This window comes from Hyaena hyaena, unplaced genomic scaffold (genome assembly GCF_003009895.1).
Source record: "Hyaena hyaena isolate Hyena2069 unplaced genomic scaffold, ASM300989v1 scaffold_480, whole genome shotgun sequence".
NCBI classification, from domain to species: Eukaryota; Metazoa; Chordata; class Mammalia; order Carnivora; family Hyaenidae; genus Hyaena; species Hyaena hyaena.
The window spans coordinates 290,992-309,163 of NW_024081108.1; the positions used below are offsets into that span (position 1 = coordinate 290,992).

Genomic DNA, 18,172 nt, shown 5'->3' on the forward strand with positions numbered 1-18,172 from the left:
AAGAGTTACTTGGAATATCATGTGGAAATTCAAACATGAGTAGAAAGACGATAGGGATGCTAAGTGGTTAAAGGGCTAAATGTATCAGATTTTAATCAATTTATTATCCCATCTCCAAACCTGAGACTCTTCAAACCATATTTGTGCTTTGTTAGATGGCACTTTGTTGGATTTGCAAACAGTAGGTGCTAGAGGATATTGAAAAGACTGGGATTTCTTCCTATGCATCTGCTTCTTCATTTGAAAGCAATTTCTTCCCATAGTAGCAACTGAATTTATGTAGCTACAATTTTTCGAACATGCTACTGCTTTAGTTTTCCTTATATCATTCTTTACCCCCTTAAACTTTATAATGTAAGTACTTCTTCCCATTATCTCCCTTCTTTATATTCCTCTTATCTCTGACTTTTCCCTTTCCCCTCTTTTTCTATTTTTCTATCAATGTCATTTTAACCTATATAAACATGTTACAGTTTTCCATGTCTGTTCCCTATGTACTTGTGATGATGATATAAAATTTACTTAGTAACTACATTTTAAATTTATGTGATGGAAAAACACTTTTTCCCTTAGACATGTGTGATAATACAAAGGGACTGTTGTTTGTCTCTAAAAGTACCTATAGAAGGACGATTGGTACATACTTTTGTATATAATGATGACCAGGTACTCAAAAGTTTAATGTTTTCAATTGGTCAAAAGATGTCTGTGAAAACGATGTCAGTGAGATTTCTGTAAATGAATCCAGCATTGAAAGCTATAGCTTTCATCAGTGGAGGTAATTTTGAAAAGGGATATGAGTTCCTAAACATTTAAATACACTGAAACAAGGTTTACTCATCATGAATATATGCATCCTAAGTAAGATAATTAGACATTTGAAGTCAATTTCTAAATGCCATAATGCTATGTTTCATTAGTCATGAATTTATTATAAAGAGGTTTTAATGGTATTAATGCCATCATTTTTATACCATATGTAGGGTTGCACATTAGTTATGTTGGCTTCAAGGACTTAAAAGATAGTTATGGTCTTGACTAAACATTTCCGTATCACTTTTAACATACTTTCTCTTGTTTAATCACCAAGTAAGCTATAAAACAATACGGTTGATATAAAAGGAATGATATTGGGATGGATGCCACAATGTCACAAAAGTTAAACCTCAGAAATTATATAAAATATGAGTCATTTTTCTGTTGTTCATTTCATATTTTTTTAATGTTTACTTTTGAGAGAGAGACAGAGAGAGAGAGAGAGCGTGAGAAAGGGAGAGAGGGCAGAGAGAGGGAGACACAGAATCTGAAGCAGGCTCCAGGCTCTGAGGTGTCAGCACAGAGCCCTATGCAGGACTCAAACCCACAAATCGTGAAACCATGACCCCAGCCAAAGTTAGACACTTAACTGACTGAGCCACAGGTCCCCCTCTGTTGTTCATTTTATTTTTTCTTTTTTTAAGTAGGCTCCAAAGTGGGGCTTGAACTCACATCCCCGAGATTGAGACCTGAATCAAGATCAAGAGTCAGACACCCATCCAACTGAACCAATCAGGCACCCCAACTGTTGTTCATTTTAAATAAACATGGCACCTTCAAAGTTAGGAGAGATTTCATGCTCAAAACACATGAAAGTGCAAAATTTTTTAGCAACTAAAGAGTAAAGATAAAATCAATTCTTCATGAAGCCATTACCTACTTCTTAGATTTATGTAGGGCAATCAAAAATAGCTAAAACTATAGAAAAGCCTTCTCACAATCTGTGTAAGTGCTGATAGGTAACTGCACCAAAACAAAATGCAGGCCACTAGAATCTGGCTTATCCCAGTGAATCTGGCTCAGCAATTGCCTTCACTATCCTTTCTCTGCTTTGATGAAGATGGCCTCCAGCAGCACTTGTTCTTGCTATTTGCATATCAAACCCATTTTTTGAACTAATGAAGTTAGACAATGAACTGAAAATTATAAAGACTTCAAAATCTAATGTAAGTAGAGGAAGTATCTAAGTGTACTCTGACCAATTCACTCTCCAGTGTGTCAGAAATCATGTGCCTAAAGTCCTTTACTTGTGTTAATGGGCCTATATTCAGAAAATTCATTTTAATGTGCTCTTCCTCACAAATGGTTAGGTGAATGATAAGATACCAACAAGATAACTAAAAGTCTGAAAATTATGCAAGAATTGAAATACTTTCTATATATATTCCAATGAGAAATTATGAAAAAGATTGAGGGAAAGAATATAGTTCTTAGTCAGAATAACTTCAATTCTTGTGAAACAGTTCAGCTGAAATCCATTTCTAACACATTTTTACTATCTTTAGGGTTCCATGGGTCTGACCTTAACTTTTGAGTTCCTGAAATACTTGCACCAGCTAAGCTTTTCAGAGGTCTAAATCCCATCAATTAAAGGTCTCTCCAAGCTTTCAAGTTTTAATAATTCTATCCATTCCCTTTATTCCCCAAGGCCTAAAAATTGTGGTTCTAATTGCCTGTGTCACTATGTCCAAAACACTTTAGCATTCCCTCTTTGTCTTTTCAGTTCTCTGATATACAAGATTCCTTACATTCTCTATCTCTAAATAACTAGTGAGGTTCAGTAACCTGACCAGACCCTGACTGACATAAGCCCTCTCTGCCTAAATACACCATTGCAGCTTGTCTATCTGCAGCAGCTACCCAGTATGAGGGAAGAAGGGTGTAACTCGGGCACATTCCCAGGCTCTCAGATATTAAGTGGAAGTCATACCTTATCATCTCTTGGATTTATTTTTTTAATAACTTTTAAAAAATTCATTCATTCTGAGAGAGATTGTGTGTGTGCAAGGGGGGGGGGGGGGCAGAGAGATAGAGGAGAGAGAGAATCCCAAGCAAGCTCCATTCTGTGCTGTTAGCACAGAGCCCAACTTAGGGCTGGAAACTGTAAGATCATAACCTGACCCAAAATCAAGAGTCAGAGGTTTAATTGACTAAACTACCCAGGCGTCCCTCATTTCTGGAATTTCTTTCTTTTTTTTTTTTTTAAATAGTTTATTGTCAAGTTGGTTTCCATATAACACCCAGTGCTCATCCCAACAAGTGCTCTCACCCATGCCCATCACCCCCCTTCCCCTCTTCCCCACCCCCATCAGCCCTCAGTTTGTTCTCAGCATTCAAGAGTCTCTCATGGTTTGCCTCTCTCCCTCTCCCCAAATATTTTTTTCCTTTTTTCTCCCTCATGGTCCTCTGTTAGCTTCCTCCTAATTCACCTATACATGCAAACATATGGTATCTGTCCTTCTCTGCCTGACTTATTTCGCTCAGCATAACACCCTCTAGTTCCATCCACGTTGCTACAAGTGGCCAGATTTCATTCTTTCTCATTGCCATGTAGTATTCCATTGTATAAATATACCACATCTTCTTGATCCATTCCTCAGTTGATGGACACTTAGATTCTTTATTTCTGGGATTTCTTAACTTCAGTCTCCATTTATCCACCACTACTACCCAACCTTCAGTCTTACTGGAGTTCACACACTATGTGGGGAAGCATGAAACAAGCCTCACATTCAAATATCAACTCCATTGATCTGCTATCTTTCTCTATTCTTATATATCCTTCCAGTCCAGAGAGGCTTTCTCATTCAGTACAGCAGGAAGCTACCCTTATGTTGCTATTTTCCTATTATCTTTCCTATAGTAAGATTCTTGGATTTCTGCCATCACCGAAATGGGGAGAATATGCCCCAGCTATCATGCTGGTCCCAGTCAAATGGTAGCTTGCAGAAGACTTTCCCCAGAAAACCTGCAGCCTGAAGTAAGCTTCCCTACCTGAACTGCAAAATTGTATGTAATAAATATTTTTCATTTTATGCTACTAAGATTCTGAGTTTATTATCCAGAAATAGCCAATTAATACAGAAGTTAGAACTCTTGGCCAACCTCTAGTTCTAGAATATTTAAAGGAAAGTAGAAATTAGGAAAGACTTTAGAAATAGAATAGAGACTTCTTTTCATTTTATTACAAAGCCATGACCCCCACAATTATTGTCTCTGAAGTAAACTTCAAGAAATGTTTCCCAAGTCAAAAACTCAACATTTATTCTGTCTCTTTTCATCCCTGACATAGCAATACCATGCAAGACAGAGGTGCCTCAGGTAGAAGAAGATGAATTTCACTTTTAAAAAAGCATTAAAAAGAAAAAGACATTACCATATTTCAATATACACTCTTCATTAATATTATAGAATGATGAAAAGAGAGCATAGGGTTTGGAATAGGACTGACTTTACTTTGAGCCATAACCCTGCCACTTATAATTTTTATAGCTAACATATTCATAGGTTACTAACACAATGAAATAAGTGTTATAAGCAATAATATACTTATTTCTTACTATGATCCTATTGGTCTATCCCTATTTAATTTACCATCCCTACTTAATGCTTGAGGAAACTGAGATTTAAAGAAGTTGCCTAAGTTCATTCACTTAGAAGGTGGAGTAGAAATTTTAAAAAGCATTTCTCTGATTCCAAAGCTTTTGCTCTTAAACTTTAACCTGTTTAGGGATGAGAATCAAAACGTTTAACAACTCAAGTTATTATAAATTAAAATACACAAAAATACATAAATCAACATTTATTTTTAATATTCTCTTCATTCTCAACTCTCTGTATTATAAGTCTGTCTATCAAATAATTAAAGCTGTAGTGCAAATTGTTCACCAAATAATTCTAATAAATTCAGATCATTTCTTAATCTTTAGAAAAAGTTGCTCTAATTTTTTGTGACTTTTTGATACCATTGTCATTAGGCAAAGGAGGCCCCTTTATAAGCCATGAAGAGATCTAAGAAAGTGTATGAAATTCTTCCAATGATTTTCCCACTAAATTGATAATCATAGTTAATTTTTAGTCTCTCAATAACTAGAGGAAAGTTATTAACTTCAATATTTTTCATAATGCTGAATCCTCTCGTGGCTTCTGGTAAAAAGAAATTACATTTAAAAAAGGTTCTATTTCTTATAATGTCTGAGATCTTTACAGTCTTATCTCTTTTGTTTTAAATCATAAAAGTAATTTATTATACTATCATATTTATTTTATGTAAGCCTAATTCTTTAAGTCAGAGAAGAGTAGCACAAAAAGAGAATGAACTCTATTGCTAGACTGCCTCCATTTGAATTCTACCCTGTCATTTAAACATGTGACTCAGTTTTCTCATTTTTAAAAATGACCATAATTATAGTACTCAAATGAGTTACTATACATTTGGAATGGTTCCTGGTACAGACAAACACTATAAGCATTAGCACTTATTTATTAATAAAATTAATTAGTTAGTATCTGTGACAGATTTTTTTGTTTTGTAACAATTCATGTCATTAAATGAATATAAAATGTAACAGATTCTCAGCAGCGACTCCCCTAACTACATTCAAAACCAAAAAGTCCAACACCAGTAACTTCTCTCAAATCCTCTGGTGATGTCCTCTGGTGGTTTCACTCCTAACCTGCATAGTTTGCCCTTTGGAGTTGTAACTGTATTAATGAATCCTCTTTGAGACTACCCACTATGAGTCTTAGGCTTTGTTTCATTCCCTAGAGGCCTCTAGGTTACAATTAAAATTCAGTCATCTAGTTTGGCAAATATCCTCAGGGCAAAAGTGAGCTTCACTGCTCTACTTACCACTCTGGGTCCCTCCTAAATTTAGCCTTTGCCTGTGCACTTGTTTCTTTCTAGTTCTTGAAGCACTTACAAATATGTTCTGCTTCTATTTTATCTAGAATTTTGGTTATCAGAGAATGAGTCAGTCCAGGAACCAGTATACCACAATGGTATTCCAAACACATAACTCATGAGTACTATTTTTATTTTTATTTTATTATTATTTTAAAATCATACATTCACAGCATAAATAAAAATCAAATCATAGATGAGTCTAAAATAAACAGTAAAATTGTCCTCCCTGATCTCTGCCTGCTTCTATTCCCAGAAATAACTTAACAGTAATTGGGTTTCTTAGAGGTTGGAATTTTTTTAATTTACCATTACAAACTTAATATAAGGACTTATACTGTAATTTTTCAACTTTTGACATTTGTTGACTCTGCATACTATAAGAAATTTTTACTGCTTCACAAACTTTTACCTCTTTCTTGTATTATTTTATTATTGATATTAAGTTTTCTAATATTTACATTTTATATTATAACTGAGACCTCTGCCATTTGTATAGATTAATCTAAAACCAATCAGTATTAAAATGGAAATTAGAATATTGAATTTATTGCTTACCAACCCAACTAGGATGGCCAAACACAAAGAGAAGGAAATAAAATTCTGTCACCAAATCCCTGACTCTTGAAGAATGACCCATGAATGAGCTAAAAATGCCTTCTTTATCAGTTTGTTTTCACTTTACTTCATTCAGGAAATGCTCAGTTTCTATTCTTCTCTAAGTTTATATCACTCTTCTCTCATTTCTCATCTTCTATTTTGCTGGAGCATCTTTATACATGGAAATGAAGAGGTACTAAATATCCAGGCTCTTGTGTGCCAGAAAATTGTTTTCTTGATTCATTTAATTGGATTTATATTGTATAAAGTCAGAATTCTATATCCAAAATTATCTCCTCTCAGAAATCCATCATTTCCTAGCTCTGAAATGTTGCTAATGCTACTGGGAAAGTGTTTGATAACAGGATGTTTTTCATCCCTCTGTAGGTGACCCAGTTACTCTTCTCTGTGGAAGATTCCAGGGTATTTCATTTCTAGCCTTCTGAAAATGCAGAACAATGTGAAGGGGATATATGTCTTATAAAATTCATCCCCCTTGATATTTTGTTGAGTTCTTCTAATTACAGACTTGTGTCTTTATTCAGCTCAGGAAAACGTACTGTTATTTTTTACCATCAAATGGTCCTAACTACCATCTTAGCATTCCATTTTTGGAATGCCTAATAAACAGATGTTTACCTTGTTTCTAGCTTCCATTTATCATATATTCACTCTCTTTGTCTTTTTATATTAAACTAATATTACGTTGTAGTTAAAAATAACTTATTTTATTGGGACCATGTAAAAGGAAAAGAGATATATGTTTATATTTTTAATATAAAAGCAGAAGCCTGAGTTTTTTAATATTTTCATATGAAACTTACATAAAATGTTGGAAATCAAGTGATATATCCTTTCAGATTTCAGTATACCCATATACATATAAATTTTAAGTATATAGGAGGTAAATTTTCTAATTTTTTAAAAATATGGAATGCTTCAGAGATGCCTGGGTGGCTAAGTCGGTTAAGTGTCCAACTGCAGCTCAGGTCATTATCTCACAGTCCATGGGCTCAAACCCCACATCGGGCTCTGTGCTGACAGCTCAGAGCCTGGAGCCTGCTTCAGATTCTCCTCCCCCCCAACATCCTGCGCCTCTCCCATTTGTGCTCTCTCTTTCTCAAAAATAAATAAAAATAAACTTAAATAAATAAATAATAAAATATGGAATGCCTCACAAATTTACATGTCAATTTTGCACAGGGGGCCATGTTAATCTTCTCTTTATTGTTCAATTTTAATTTTTATGCTGCCAAAGTGAACACTGTAATATTTTTATTTAAAGTGAAATTTATAAAACTAATCCCATTATTTCATAAGTTTAAGATCAATTTTGATATGAAATCAATAATTTGTATTTTTCATTACATATATATTATACATCCACAGGTTTGATGGGTATCTTATTTGCAGAAGAGCTTCAAAAGCCAAAATATTCTATGTGACTAAACAATTCTGCTTCTTGGGTAAGCAAAGTCCCACCCAATATTTGCAATAACAAGTGTTTCATGTCAAAAAACAATATGAAAAAAGAAGTTTCAAGATCCAGTGAGAGACCAAGGTAAAAGAGAAAAATTTAAATTAGGTAAAAGCAATTGGTAGAGTAACTCATCTTTCTTTAGGGCACATCACCATCTTTTTTCACTACCAACAAATTTAGCATATATATATGCATTCCTATGAGTACCTTCAGAGATTTGCATTTTTTTCCTAGTAGCTATAATATTATAGAAATAACTATGAATCCACTAAATATTTCTTAAGCTTTAAACTAGGAATAAATTACTTCTGACATACTTCACAGTGGATCCCACCATGTGTACAATGACTTACTTATGAAACAATACAACCATAAAATTGCTCAAGATAAAGAAATGATCTATTAAAACAACACATTTATTTAACAATTATGAGAATCTCTTACATGTCAAGAACACTGCTAGATGATTTTAAACTCTTTTGAACTTACAGCTACAAAAACATCATAGAACCTGATGCCAATTTTGACCTGATCTCCTACATTCAGTCAACCAAAGTCTCAGGAAAAAATAAGTGTATTCCTGATGACTCTCACCAAATTAGTCTCATTTGTATGACTTTTCAGACATTCACAATTGTATTAACTAGTAAATCAACTCTTGGCACTGTGAACCTACTATAATTTTATGTCAACAAGCAATACTACTTCTCAAGTTTTAAAACCTGGTTGATGAGCCTGTTTTCATCATATTTTAGTAAGAATATCTTATAATGACAGTCCAATTTTTTATAAAGATTTATTTTAGCAATCCCTATACATTGAAGTCTAACTTTTTAACTGTAAATTTCAAAATGTTCTTTTAGTAAAATCAACCTGGATGAAACAGTCAAGTATCCATGTTTGAATGTCATCTGCTTTATGTATTTCAACTTATTCAATACTAGCTTTTTATAAAAATGGAAACTTAGAAAAAAAATCATATCAACACAATTTAAAATATAGATTAATATGGATTAAAAAATCACTATAGAGTCTTAGGTTTCAAGGTCGATTCAAATGCTTCACAAATTTTGCTAAACTTTAAAAACTGGAAGTATCAGGGTACCTTGGTGGCTCAGTCAGTTGAGCATGACTCTTGATTTCAGCTCAGGTTCTGCACTGGGCATGAAGCCTGCTTCAGATTCTTTCTCTGTCCCTCCCTCTGCACCTCTCTCCCATTCATGCTCTCTCTCAAAAAAAGAAAAAAAAAAAAAAAAAAGAAAAGGAAGTATCATACTAGTCAAAAAGGTTTACAATAGCCTACCAGGTACCTCTCTCAGATTCTAATATACTGTTCATGTTATTCAGCCCCCTCCATGATTCCTAGATTACAAATAGTTTGGTTATAAAGGAGTCTTCTTACCTTATTTGACAGTTTAGAAGTAGATTTTTCTCTTCTTGACAAGAAAGCAGCATATTGGTTAGTCAAGTTAGGTAGTTGATCAGAAACTCCACCAACCTATGAATTCCAAAAAGCATGTTGAAAAAAGAAATAAAAAAGAATATGTCATTTCTATTCATCAATTCAAGTGGCCCTATAGGTAATAAATTTACAAGGAAGCTCATCAATGTTGCTGTGTCATTAAATAGAGATGGATATATATTCATTACCAATTAAAAATTTTTAATGGGATACAGAAAGACTAAGTCAATGAGATATTAAAATGAAAAAAAAGAATTGATTATATGGACCTCTAGAAAAGTAAGATAGATCTACATACATTATTTAAACACATTACAAATGAGTTATTATCTATACTCTAATGTCAAATTTGGACATCAATTCTTGTTTTATTATATATATATTATATATATTATATATGATATGTAAAATATATATAATATATATAAGTGTATATATACACATATAAATACATATATAAAGATATTTGGTCAATTATATAGTATTATTTGTTTGTACTTAATTATTAATACATGAAATAAAAATATATTAACAATAACTATTTAAATTGATTATATGAAAATCCTGGATGAATAAATTTTCTAAGCAAAATAATCTACACTCTCTTAAATACTATAGTTCCTAATATGCATTGAGTATGTACATTAATAGGCTACATGAAGCTGGTTATCTAAAAACTTAAATAGTAATTAATTAATCCTTTTGATATTATACTCTTTCTGAATCATCATATAAATTAGCCATTTGTATCCATTTACTATTTTAAACTGTTAACCAATAGTAACATTATTTGCATATACAAAGGGATGAGAATATTCTCATTTTCCCATTTTTATATACTTTATCATTTGTATCTCAGAATTTGATATTCACAGTTAATACTTCAAAATTTAATACTTAGTAGATCTCTCTTTGTGCACTTTATGAGGAACATTAATCTACTAAAAAATCCATCCTTCACATGATGATGTATCTATGAAACTATGTGCCTCTCTACCCTAAATGCTGAAGCTAGTGCTTCTCCATTCTTTTCCTAATATTATTCCTACCTAGTCACTCAAAAGAAAACAAATTTTATCATTTTCAAAAACAGAAAAATCACAGTAACATCTTGTGAAAGCCTCCAAATATAGAACATCTGACCCAGCATTATTATTTTGTGTGGTTTTATATTTACTGAAGTTAAAAAAATAATATACTTTTATAATAACTTTATTATCATGTACCGATACTAAAAATTATAGCATAAAGAAGTTCAAAAGCATTTTGCAATTTTTACTGTTTATGGGTAGAAGTTCAGAAAATGAATCAGTCATTGGGTGACTTTGGTGTTAGAGGGAATGGTAAGTTAGCAGGAGACCATATTTTTACAAAAATAATTTAAATCTAGATAAAATATAAGAAAACCTATTTTTAAACACCTTATAGAGTTGCAGATACTTCTAACTTTGAGTTGTCAGCATAGACCAGAGGGGCTAAGATTCTAAAGAGTGTAGAACCTCTGAAAAGTAAGCTATTGCTCTATAGGTGCTTTCTCCCTGGTGGAAGTTGCTCATCAATAGGCAACAGAGAAAGAATGTGAGTTTAGATCTGGAAGAGAGCACTGTTAAAATATTGAGAAATAAGCTTATTTTGGTCTTGTTAAGCCAGAATGGCAAACTTAGATATTTAAGAAGCCTCAAATGCATGATTTCCTTCCCCGCGAAGATATCTGCCAGTGGATAAGGGATAGGGTGATGCTAAAAATCTGAACCAAAACGCTAAAAAACATACGCATTAAAGATTGCAATCCAGAATCTGACAAAGCGAGGGCTCTTGAACACATCAGGCTCACAGCTGAAATCCCCAGAGACTACACCTAAGCAAATGAACAAACCAGAGGTAAACTAAGCCCTAGAAAAACTATAATCACCACAATTTATGATTGCTTTAAGGTGATCTCCTCTGACTTCTGACTTGCAAACTATAAAATCTCTCTAATAGAAGGCAATACCATTTAAAGTCTCTATATCATATACAATATCTGGCATTTTATTAAAACTTAGTGGGCATGCCAAAAGACAGACATTCATGATCAAAACTCAAGGGAAAAAATAAAACGGAAAATAACAACAATGATAGGTGATCCAAATGTTGGAGTTAGTACACAGAGCTTTAAAACAGCTATAATTAATGTGCTTAAGAAAACAGAAACAAAATGAAAAAGAATAGTTAAAACATTAATAATTTCTCCAGAGAAATGAAATCTTTAGAAAGATTTAAATAGAATTCACTCTAGAAGTGAAAAATAGAATATCTGAAATTAAGAATTTAGGTCAATTTAAAAACATTTGAAACAGGTTTTTTTTTTTTTTTAAAGATTAATGAATAGAAAGATATGTCTGCAGGAAATACCTAACTGAAGCACAAAGAGAAAAAAGGGAGCATCATACATAGGGATTATAAGAGATGTTTGAGGCATAATGAATAGGTATAACATATATATTAATTAGAGCCCCAAAAATCAAGGCAGGAAAGAATGTGACAGAAGAAATATATAAAGATATAATAGTCAAAAATAATTTAAAAGTGATTAAAGACATCAACCAAGAGGCTCTGCAAACTTCAGGCAAAGAAATATAAGAAAAATCATACTTCTGACACATCAAAGACATAGACCAAAAAACGGGGGGGGAGGGGGGGCAATTGCTTTCAAGGGGAAACAGTAAGTTTGACAATATACTTCTCAATAGAAATTACAGAAGGCCTAAAACAATGGAATAACATATTTAAAGTGTTGAGAGAATATAACTACAAACCTAAAAATCCAACCCCCCAAAATTAAAAATGGCAAAATAAAGACATGTTTAGACAAAAGTATACAACAATTCATCATCAACAGTATACAAAAGAAGCACTAGAGAAAGTTTTTCAGGAGGAAGAAAAATGATATGATTTAGAAAAACAGAAATGTAGAAAGAAACAAAATACAACAGAGAGAGTAAATATTTGGGTAAATATGAATGAATATTGACCGTACAAAACAGTAATATTTTAAAAATTTAAAATATATGTAAACATAAAATGTATGACAATAATTAAACAAAAATAAGAGGTAATAAAGCACAGCTAAAATGTTAAAAGTTAGCATTATTGGAAAGGTAATAAAAGTAATCCTTTTTATTAAACTACAAAAAGGATGAATATTGTAATTTTGGTGGCAACCACTAAAACACTATAAAACAATACATAACTAAAAATGCTATAGGAATAGATGAAATCAAAAAATATAAAATATTTGATTAATTCAAAAAAGGTGAGGTAAGAAAAATGCTAAAACAAGTGAGCCAATAGAATATATGAAACAATATGTTCCTATATAAACAAATCTATCTGTAATCATACAAAAAATAAATGAATTAATATGCAATTAAACACAGTTTATCAGAGTGGATTTTTAAAACTCAGACATGTTTACAGTGTATCTTTCACTCTTGACTATAGTTTATTAAATTTCATGTAAACTAAAACAGTTCGGGTTATACCAATAGGTAGTTTTTAATTGTCAGTAACAGTAACAAAAGTTATTAAGTTCTTATTATGTGCCAGAACCTATTTAAAGTATTTTCCAACTATTGATTCATTTAGTATTCATAACAATGCTTTAAGGTGTGTACAATTATGATATCCATCTTACTAACAATTTAAACAACTTACACAAGGTCAGTGACAGAGCAAGAAAATATACTTAACTACTCTCAAGTACTCTGAGATCATGCTCATACTCATTGTGTTATACTGTCTCAGCATATGCAGTGGAGAATAAAGATTATAATGAGGGCTTTTTAAAAATTTCTTTCAAGTTGTAATTTTCATAATTCTTTTCAATCTAAATGTCAGGTTACTTGGAATAATGAACTTCTAGTACATTTAAAACAAAATACAACAAAAATATTCTAAAACCTACTAGTGCTCCTGATACACGTAAAATACACTCAGTCAACACTTAAATAAATGGTTAAGATAGTAAATTTAATACTATGGTTTTTTTTTTACCACATTAGAATATATATAAAATAAAATTTTGTAATAATTCATGAAAATCTCACTTTATAAAATTTTAATTGTTGTTTAAATAAGTAAAACTTTCATTTACTTTTTTCTTTTATGCCTACGAATCTTCAGCATCTCTTGGAAACTGATAATGATTTACAGCTGTTCTTTCATTACAATGAGATCTATTTCAGCTACATCTGAAGCTTTTAACTAATTTAAAGCACTAGAGTGATAACTTTGACAGCATATATACTAAAACTGGAACAACACAGAGAAGATTAGAACCCTGTGTAAAAATGACATGCAAATTTAATTTCATTTCATTTTTTAAAAGTGTTATAGGGGCACCTGGGTGGCTTAGTCGGTTAAGCGTCCGACTTTCGCTTAGGTCATGATCTCACGGTTCGTGGGTTCGGGCCCCGCATCGGGCTCTGTGCTGACTGCCAGCTCAGAGCCTGGAGCCTGTTTCAGTCTGTGACTCCCTCTCTCTCTGACCCTCCCCTGCTCACGCTGTCTCTCTCTCTCCTAGAAATAAATAAAAAACATTAAAAAAATAAAATAAGAAAAATAAAAGTGTTATAAAGCACTAGGATATTCTTACATTACCACGATAAATATCATAGGATTCATTCCTATAAACCATATGTGTTCCAGTCTTTCTAGGTTAAAAATACTATTCTCTGATAGGAAGAACAAATCCAATTCAGCAGTTCAGTGGCTCTACTATCCTTATACTATCCCTACAGAGTTCCTATCTTTCTAGCTACTTTTTTTTGTCAAACTAAACTTATACAAACTAATTTTTATTTTCCATAGTAGTTTTTACAACAAATTGCCTTTCTCATTAAGCTTCCTGAATTACAGTTCTATGCCTCTCTCTTTTCTTCATTTATTCAATTATATTTATATTCTATTTATATTATATTCAATTATAATTTCTTGAGTGCCAACTAGAGTACAGACACCATGTTTCCAATGTTCTGTGAATGTCCTTTTATGATTTGATAACTATGTTCAAACTTCCCCAATGTTTAACTTCTATTTGTTTTCTACCTATAAAATATCTATTTGCTCTCTCTATTTTCTTACCCTAGTTGTTAGTTATTTTTACTTTTCCATGTGTAAATTCTTTTAAACTTTCTCAAATTCCTGAGGAATGAGAAAGAATAAATAATAAATATATACACATATATTAAAATGTCCTTTTAAAAAATGTCCTCTTAACCCTTTATCTGATATGTCATTTGCAACTATCTTTTCCCATTCTGTCGGTTGCCTATTAGTTTTGTGGGTTGTTTCCTTTGCTGTGCAGAAGCTTTTGATCTTGATGAGGTCCCAATCGTTTATTTTTGCTCTTGATTCCCTTGCTTTTGGGGATGTGTCAAGTAAGAAGTTGCTGTGGTGGAGGTCAAAGAGGTTGTTTCCTGCTTTCTCCTCTAAGGTGTTGATAGTTTCCTTCTCACGTTCAGGTCCTTTATCCATTTTGAGTTTATTTTTGTGCATGGTGTGAGAAAATGATCTAGTTTTATTCTTCTGCATGTTGCTGTCCAGTTCTCCATATCATATCAGATAAAGGGTTAATATCCAAAATCTATAAGGAACTCACCAAACTCCACACGCGAAAAACAAACAACCCAGTGAAGAAATGGGCAGAAGATATGAACAGACACTTCTCCAAAGAGGACATCCAGATGGCCAACAGACACATGAAACGATGCTCAGCATCCCTCCTCATCAGGGAAATACAAATCAAAACCACACTGAGATACCACCTCACACCAGTCAGAGTGGCTAAAATGAGCAAATCAGAGAACTCTAGATGCTGGCGAGGATGTGGAGAAACGGGCACCCTCCTACACTGTTGGTGGGAATGTAAACTGGTACAGCCCCTCTGGAAAACAGTGTGGAGGTTCCTCAGGAAACTAACAATAGAACTCCCCTATGACCCAGCAATAGCACTGCTAGGAATTTACCCAAGGGATACAGAAATGCTGAGGCATAGGAGCACATGTACCCCAATGTTCATAGCAGCACTCTCCACAATAGCTAAAACATGGAAAGAGCCTAAGTGTCCATCAACAGATGAATGGATCAAGAAGATGTGGTTTATCTATACCATGGAATACTACATGGCAATGAGAAACAATGAAATCTGGCCATGTGTAGCAACATGGATGGACCTTGAGGGTGTTATGCTGAGCGAAATAAGTCAGGCAGAGAAGGACAAATATCACATGTTTGCACATATAGGAGGATTAGGAGGAACTTAACTGAGGACCATGGGAGAGAAGTAGGGGGAAATGGTGGGGGAAAGGGAGAGAGGCAAACCATGAGAGACTCTTGAATGCTGAGAAACTGAGGACTGATGGATGTGGGGGAGAGGGGGGAGATGGGCATGGAGGAGGACACTTGTGGGTATGAGCACTGGATGTTATGTGGAAACCAATCTGACAATAAACTATTTGTAAAAACATAAATAAATAAAATAAAAAATAAAATATTAAAAGGAAAAAAAAGAAAAAAATGTTCTCTTAGAACTTTAACGTATATCAAAACTGCATTGTCAGAATTTTACTCATGAGATTTTCTTCCTGTCAACTCTTACAGGCTAGTTTTATGCTTAAGAGTCTCTGATCTTAAGAACATTTCTTGTTTCCTGCTGATCATTTTGAAATAGGGTTTATCTAAATTCCTTGTACATATCTAACAATGTCCAGAATCTCTTGTTTGACGATTCTAAACTGTAAAATAACATGATCACCATTTGTGAAATGATTCTTCCCTTCTATTAGTTCTCCTTTATTTAGTCAGAATTAAGCTAGAGTGTATGTTCTTCCCGTAGCTTCTTCTACTTTCTGTGAAAGTAAATTATCAGTAAATCAAAAACATGTAAGATATTCTGCTTTCAGTAAGATGAGAAACACAACAAAAGCCTTTTATATTTACTTACATAGTTATCATCACTGATACTCTGTATTACTTTATATAGACCCAGATTCCATCTGGTAATATTTTCCTCTGCCTGGAAGTCTTTCTTTAACATTTCTTATACTGCAGATCTTTGAAGGATGACTATTTCAGCTTTTATATAAATAAATATATAAAATATATAAATATTTATTTATAAATATATAAATATTATATATTTATATTTAATATATTTCAGCTGTTGTATATTTAAATATTTCTAATATTTCAGCTTATATATATTTGTATATATATTTCAGCTTTACACATATATATTTCAGCTTCAGCTTTTATATAGATATAAACATATATATATATACATAAGTCTTCAATGTGTTTTCATTTTCAAAAGATGTTTTAAGCTGCTATAGGATCATAGTTTGACAACTGTTTTAATACTTAAAAATGTTGTACTGCTGTTTTCTGACTTACATCATTTCCAACAATAAATATGCTGCCATTTATAACTTTGTTCCTCAATACTATACAGCCTTTTTCTCTGGCTCCTTTTAAGAATTTTTTTAAACCATTCTAGTCAATTTGGTGATTATATGCCTTCACATAGTTTCCTTAATGTCTTGTGCTGCAACCTTGTAGAGCTTCATGGATATGTCAGTTTTTATAAAGCTCTGATCAAAGTATAGAAATTTTCATTTATTGTTCCTGAAAATATTTTTTAATATTTTTTTAATGTTTTAGTTATTTTTGAGAGATAGAGACAGCATGAGCAGGGGAGGGTCAGAGAGAGAGTGAGTCACAGAATCTGAAGACAGGCTCAGGCTATGAGCTAGCTGTCAGCACAGACCCCAACACGGGGCTCGGAGCCACAAACAGTGAGATCATGACCGTGAGATCATGACCTGAGCTGAAGTCGGACACAGCCAACTGAGCCACCCAGGCACCCCTGAAAATATTTTTATGACCTCACACTCTTTCTCTTCCTTCAAGGACTCTAATTACACATATATTAGGCCATCTCAAAACTTTACTGATATTTTATTCACTATTTTTGTCTTTTTTCTCACTGTATTTCCTTTCAGATAGTTTCTACTATCAGTGTCTTTAGGTTCACTAATCTTTTCTTCTGAACATCTTAATCTGTTGTTAATGAGAGTGTACTTTTTTTAAATGTTATACTTGCCATCTCTGGAGCTTCAATTTGTGTCTTTTTATTTGTGCCATTTCTCTACTCAATTTACTCAATCTTTCATCCACCTTTTTGAATACATGAAATATACTTATAACTGTTTTATATCTTTGTCTACTATTTCTGTCATTTGTGTAATTTTGGTCTTTTACTATTGATTTTTTTTCCTGATTCTAGGTTATGGTTTCCTGCATCTTTGCATACCTATTTTTTTTTTTTATTGGATGTCACACTCTGTGAATTTTATCTTCTTGGACATTGAATATTTTTTAATTCTTATTAGTATATTTGAGATTTGTTTTGGGATGCAGCAGTCTAGTAAGGAAAAAATATATAAAAGATAAAACATTTGGAGAAACAATATAAACTATCATTCACAGGTGGCATAATGTGCTTGAGGAAACTTTTTTTTAACTAATTAATAAATTAGTAGAATTAATCATTTAATTTAGCAAGCCATAAGGATCATTGGTAAAGCAAATCTTCAATAAAGATTATTATATTTTTTATACCAATACCAGAAAGCTAAACAATGAAAATATTTAAAAGGCACCATTTAAAATAGAATTTGAAAACATGAAATACTAAATAAAAAGGAAGAAATCAAATAATAATGGGTAAAACTTATACACAAAAATCATAAAACCACAAGAGCATTTAAAGTAAACAAATTACTCTCCAAAAATAGTGAGGCAATTTTATTTCTATTTTTTTATTTTATTTTATTTTTAATGGAGCAATTTTAAAATGAAGATATATATT

The 18,172-nt window shown here is 32.5% G+C and overlaps 1 protein-coding gene, 1 non-coding gene and 1 pseudogene across 2 annotated transcripts in view; 1 reads left to right on the forward strand and 2 right to left on the reverse strand.

Annotated features, from left to right (window-relative positions):
• The window catches only part of STPG2 (sperm tail PG-rich repeat containing 2), a 348,920-nt gene that overhangs the window by 196,675 nt on the left and 134,073 nt on the right, over positions 1 to 18,172 (reverse strand). Inside the window, exon 10 of the mRNA XM_039254246.1 lies at positions 9,202 to 9,297. Within this exon, the coding sequence (XP_039110177.1) occupies positions 9,202 to 9,297 (96 nt within the window). The remainder of the gene's footprint in view (positions 1 to 9,201; positions 9,298 to 18,172) is intronic.
• On the reverse strand, positions 7,478 to 7,584 carry LOC120246629. The gene has a single exon (XR_005532091.1). It is a non-coding gene; the product is annotated as a U6 spliceosomal RNA (small nuclear RNA).
• On the forward strand, positions 13,525 to 13,624 carry LOC120246630 (annotated as a pseudogene).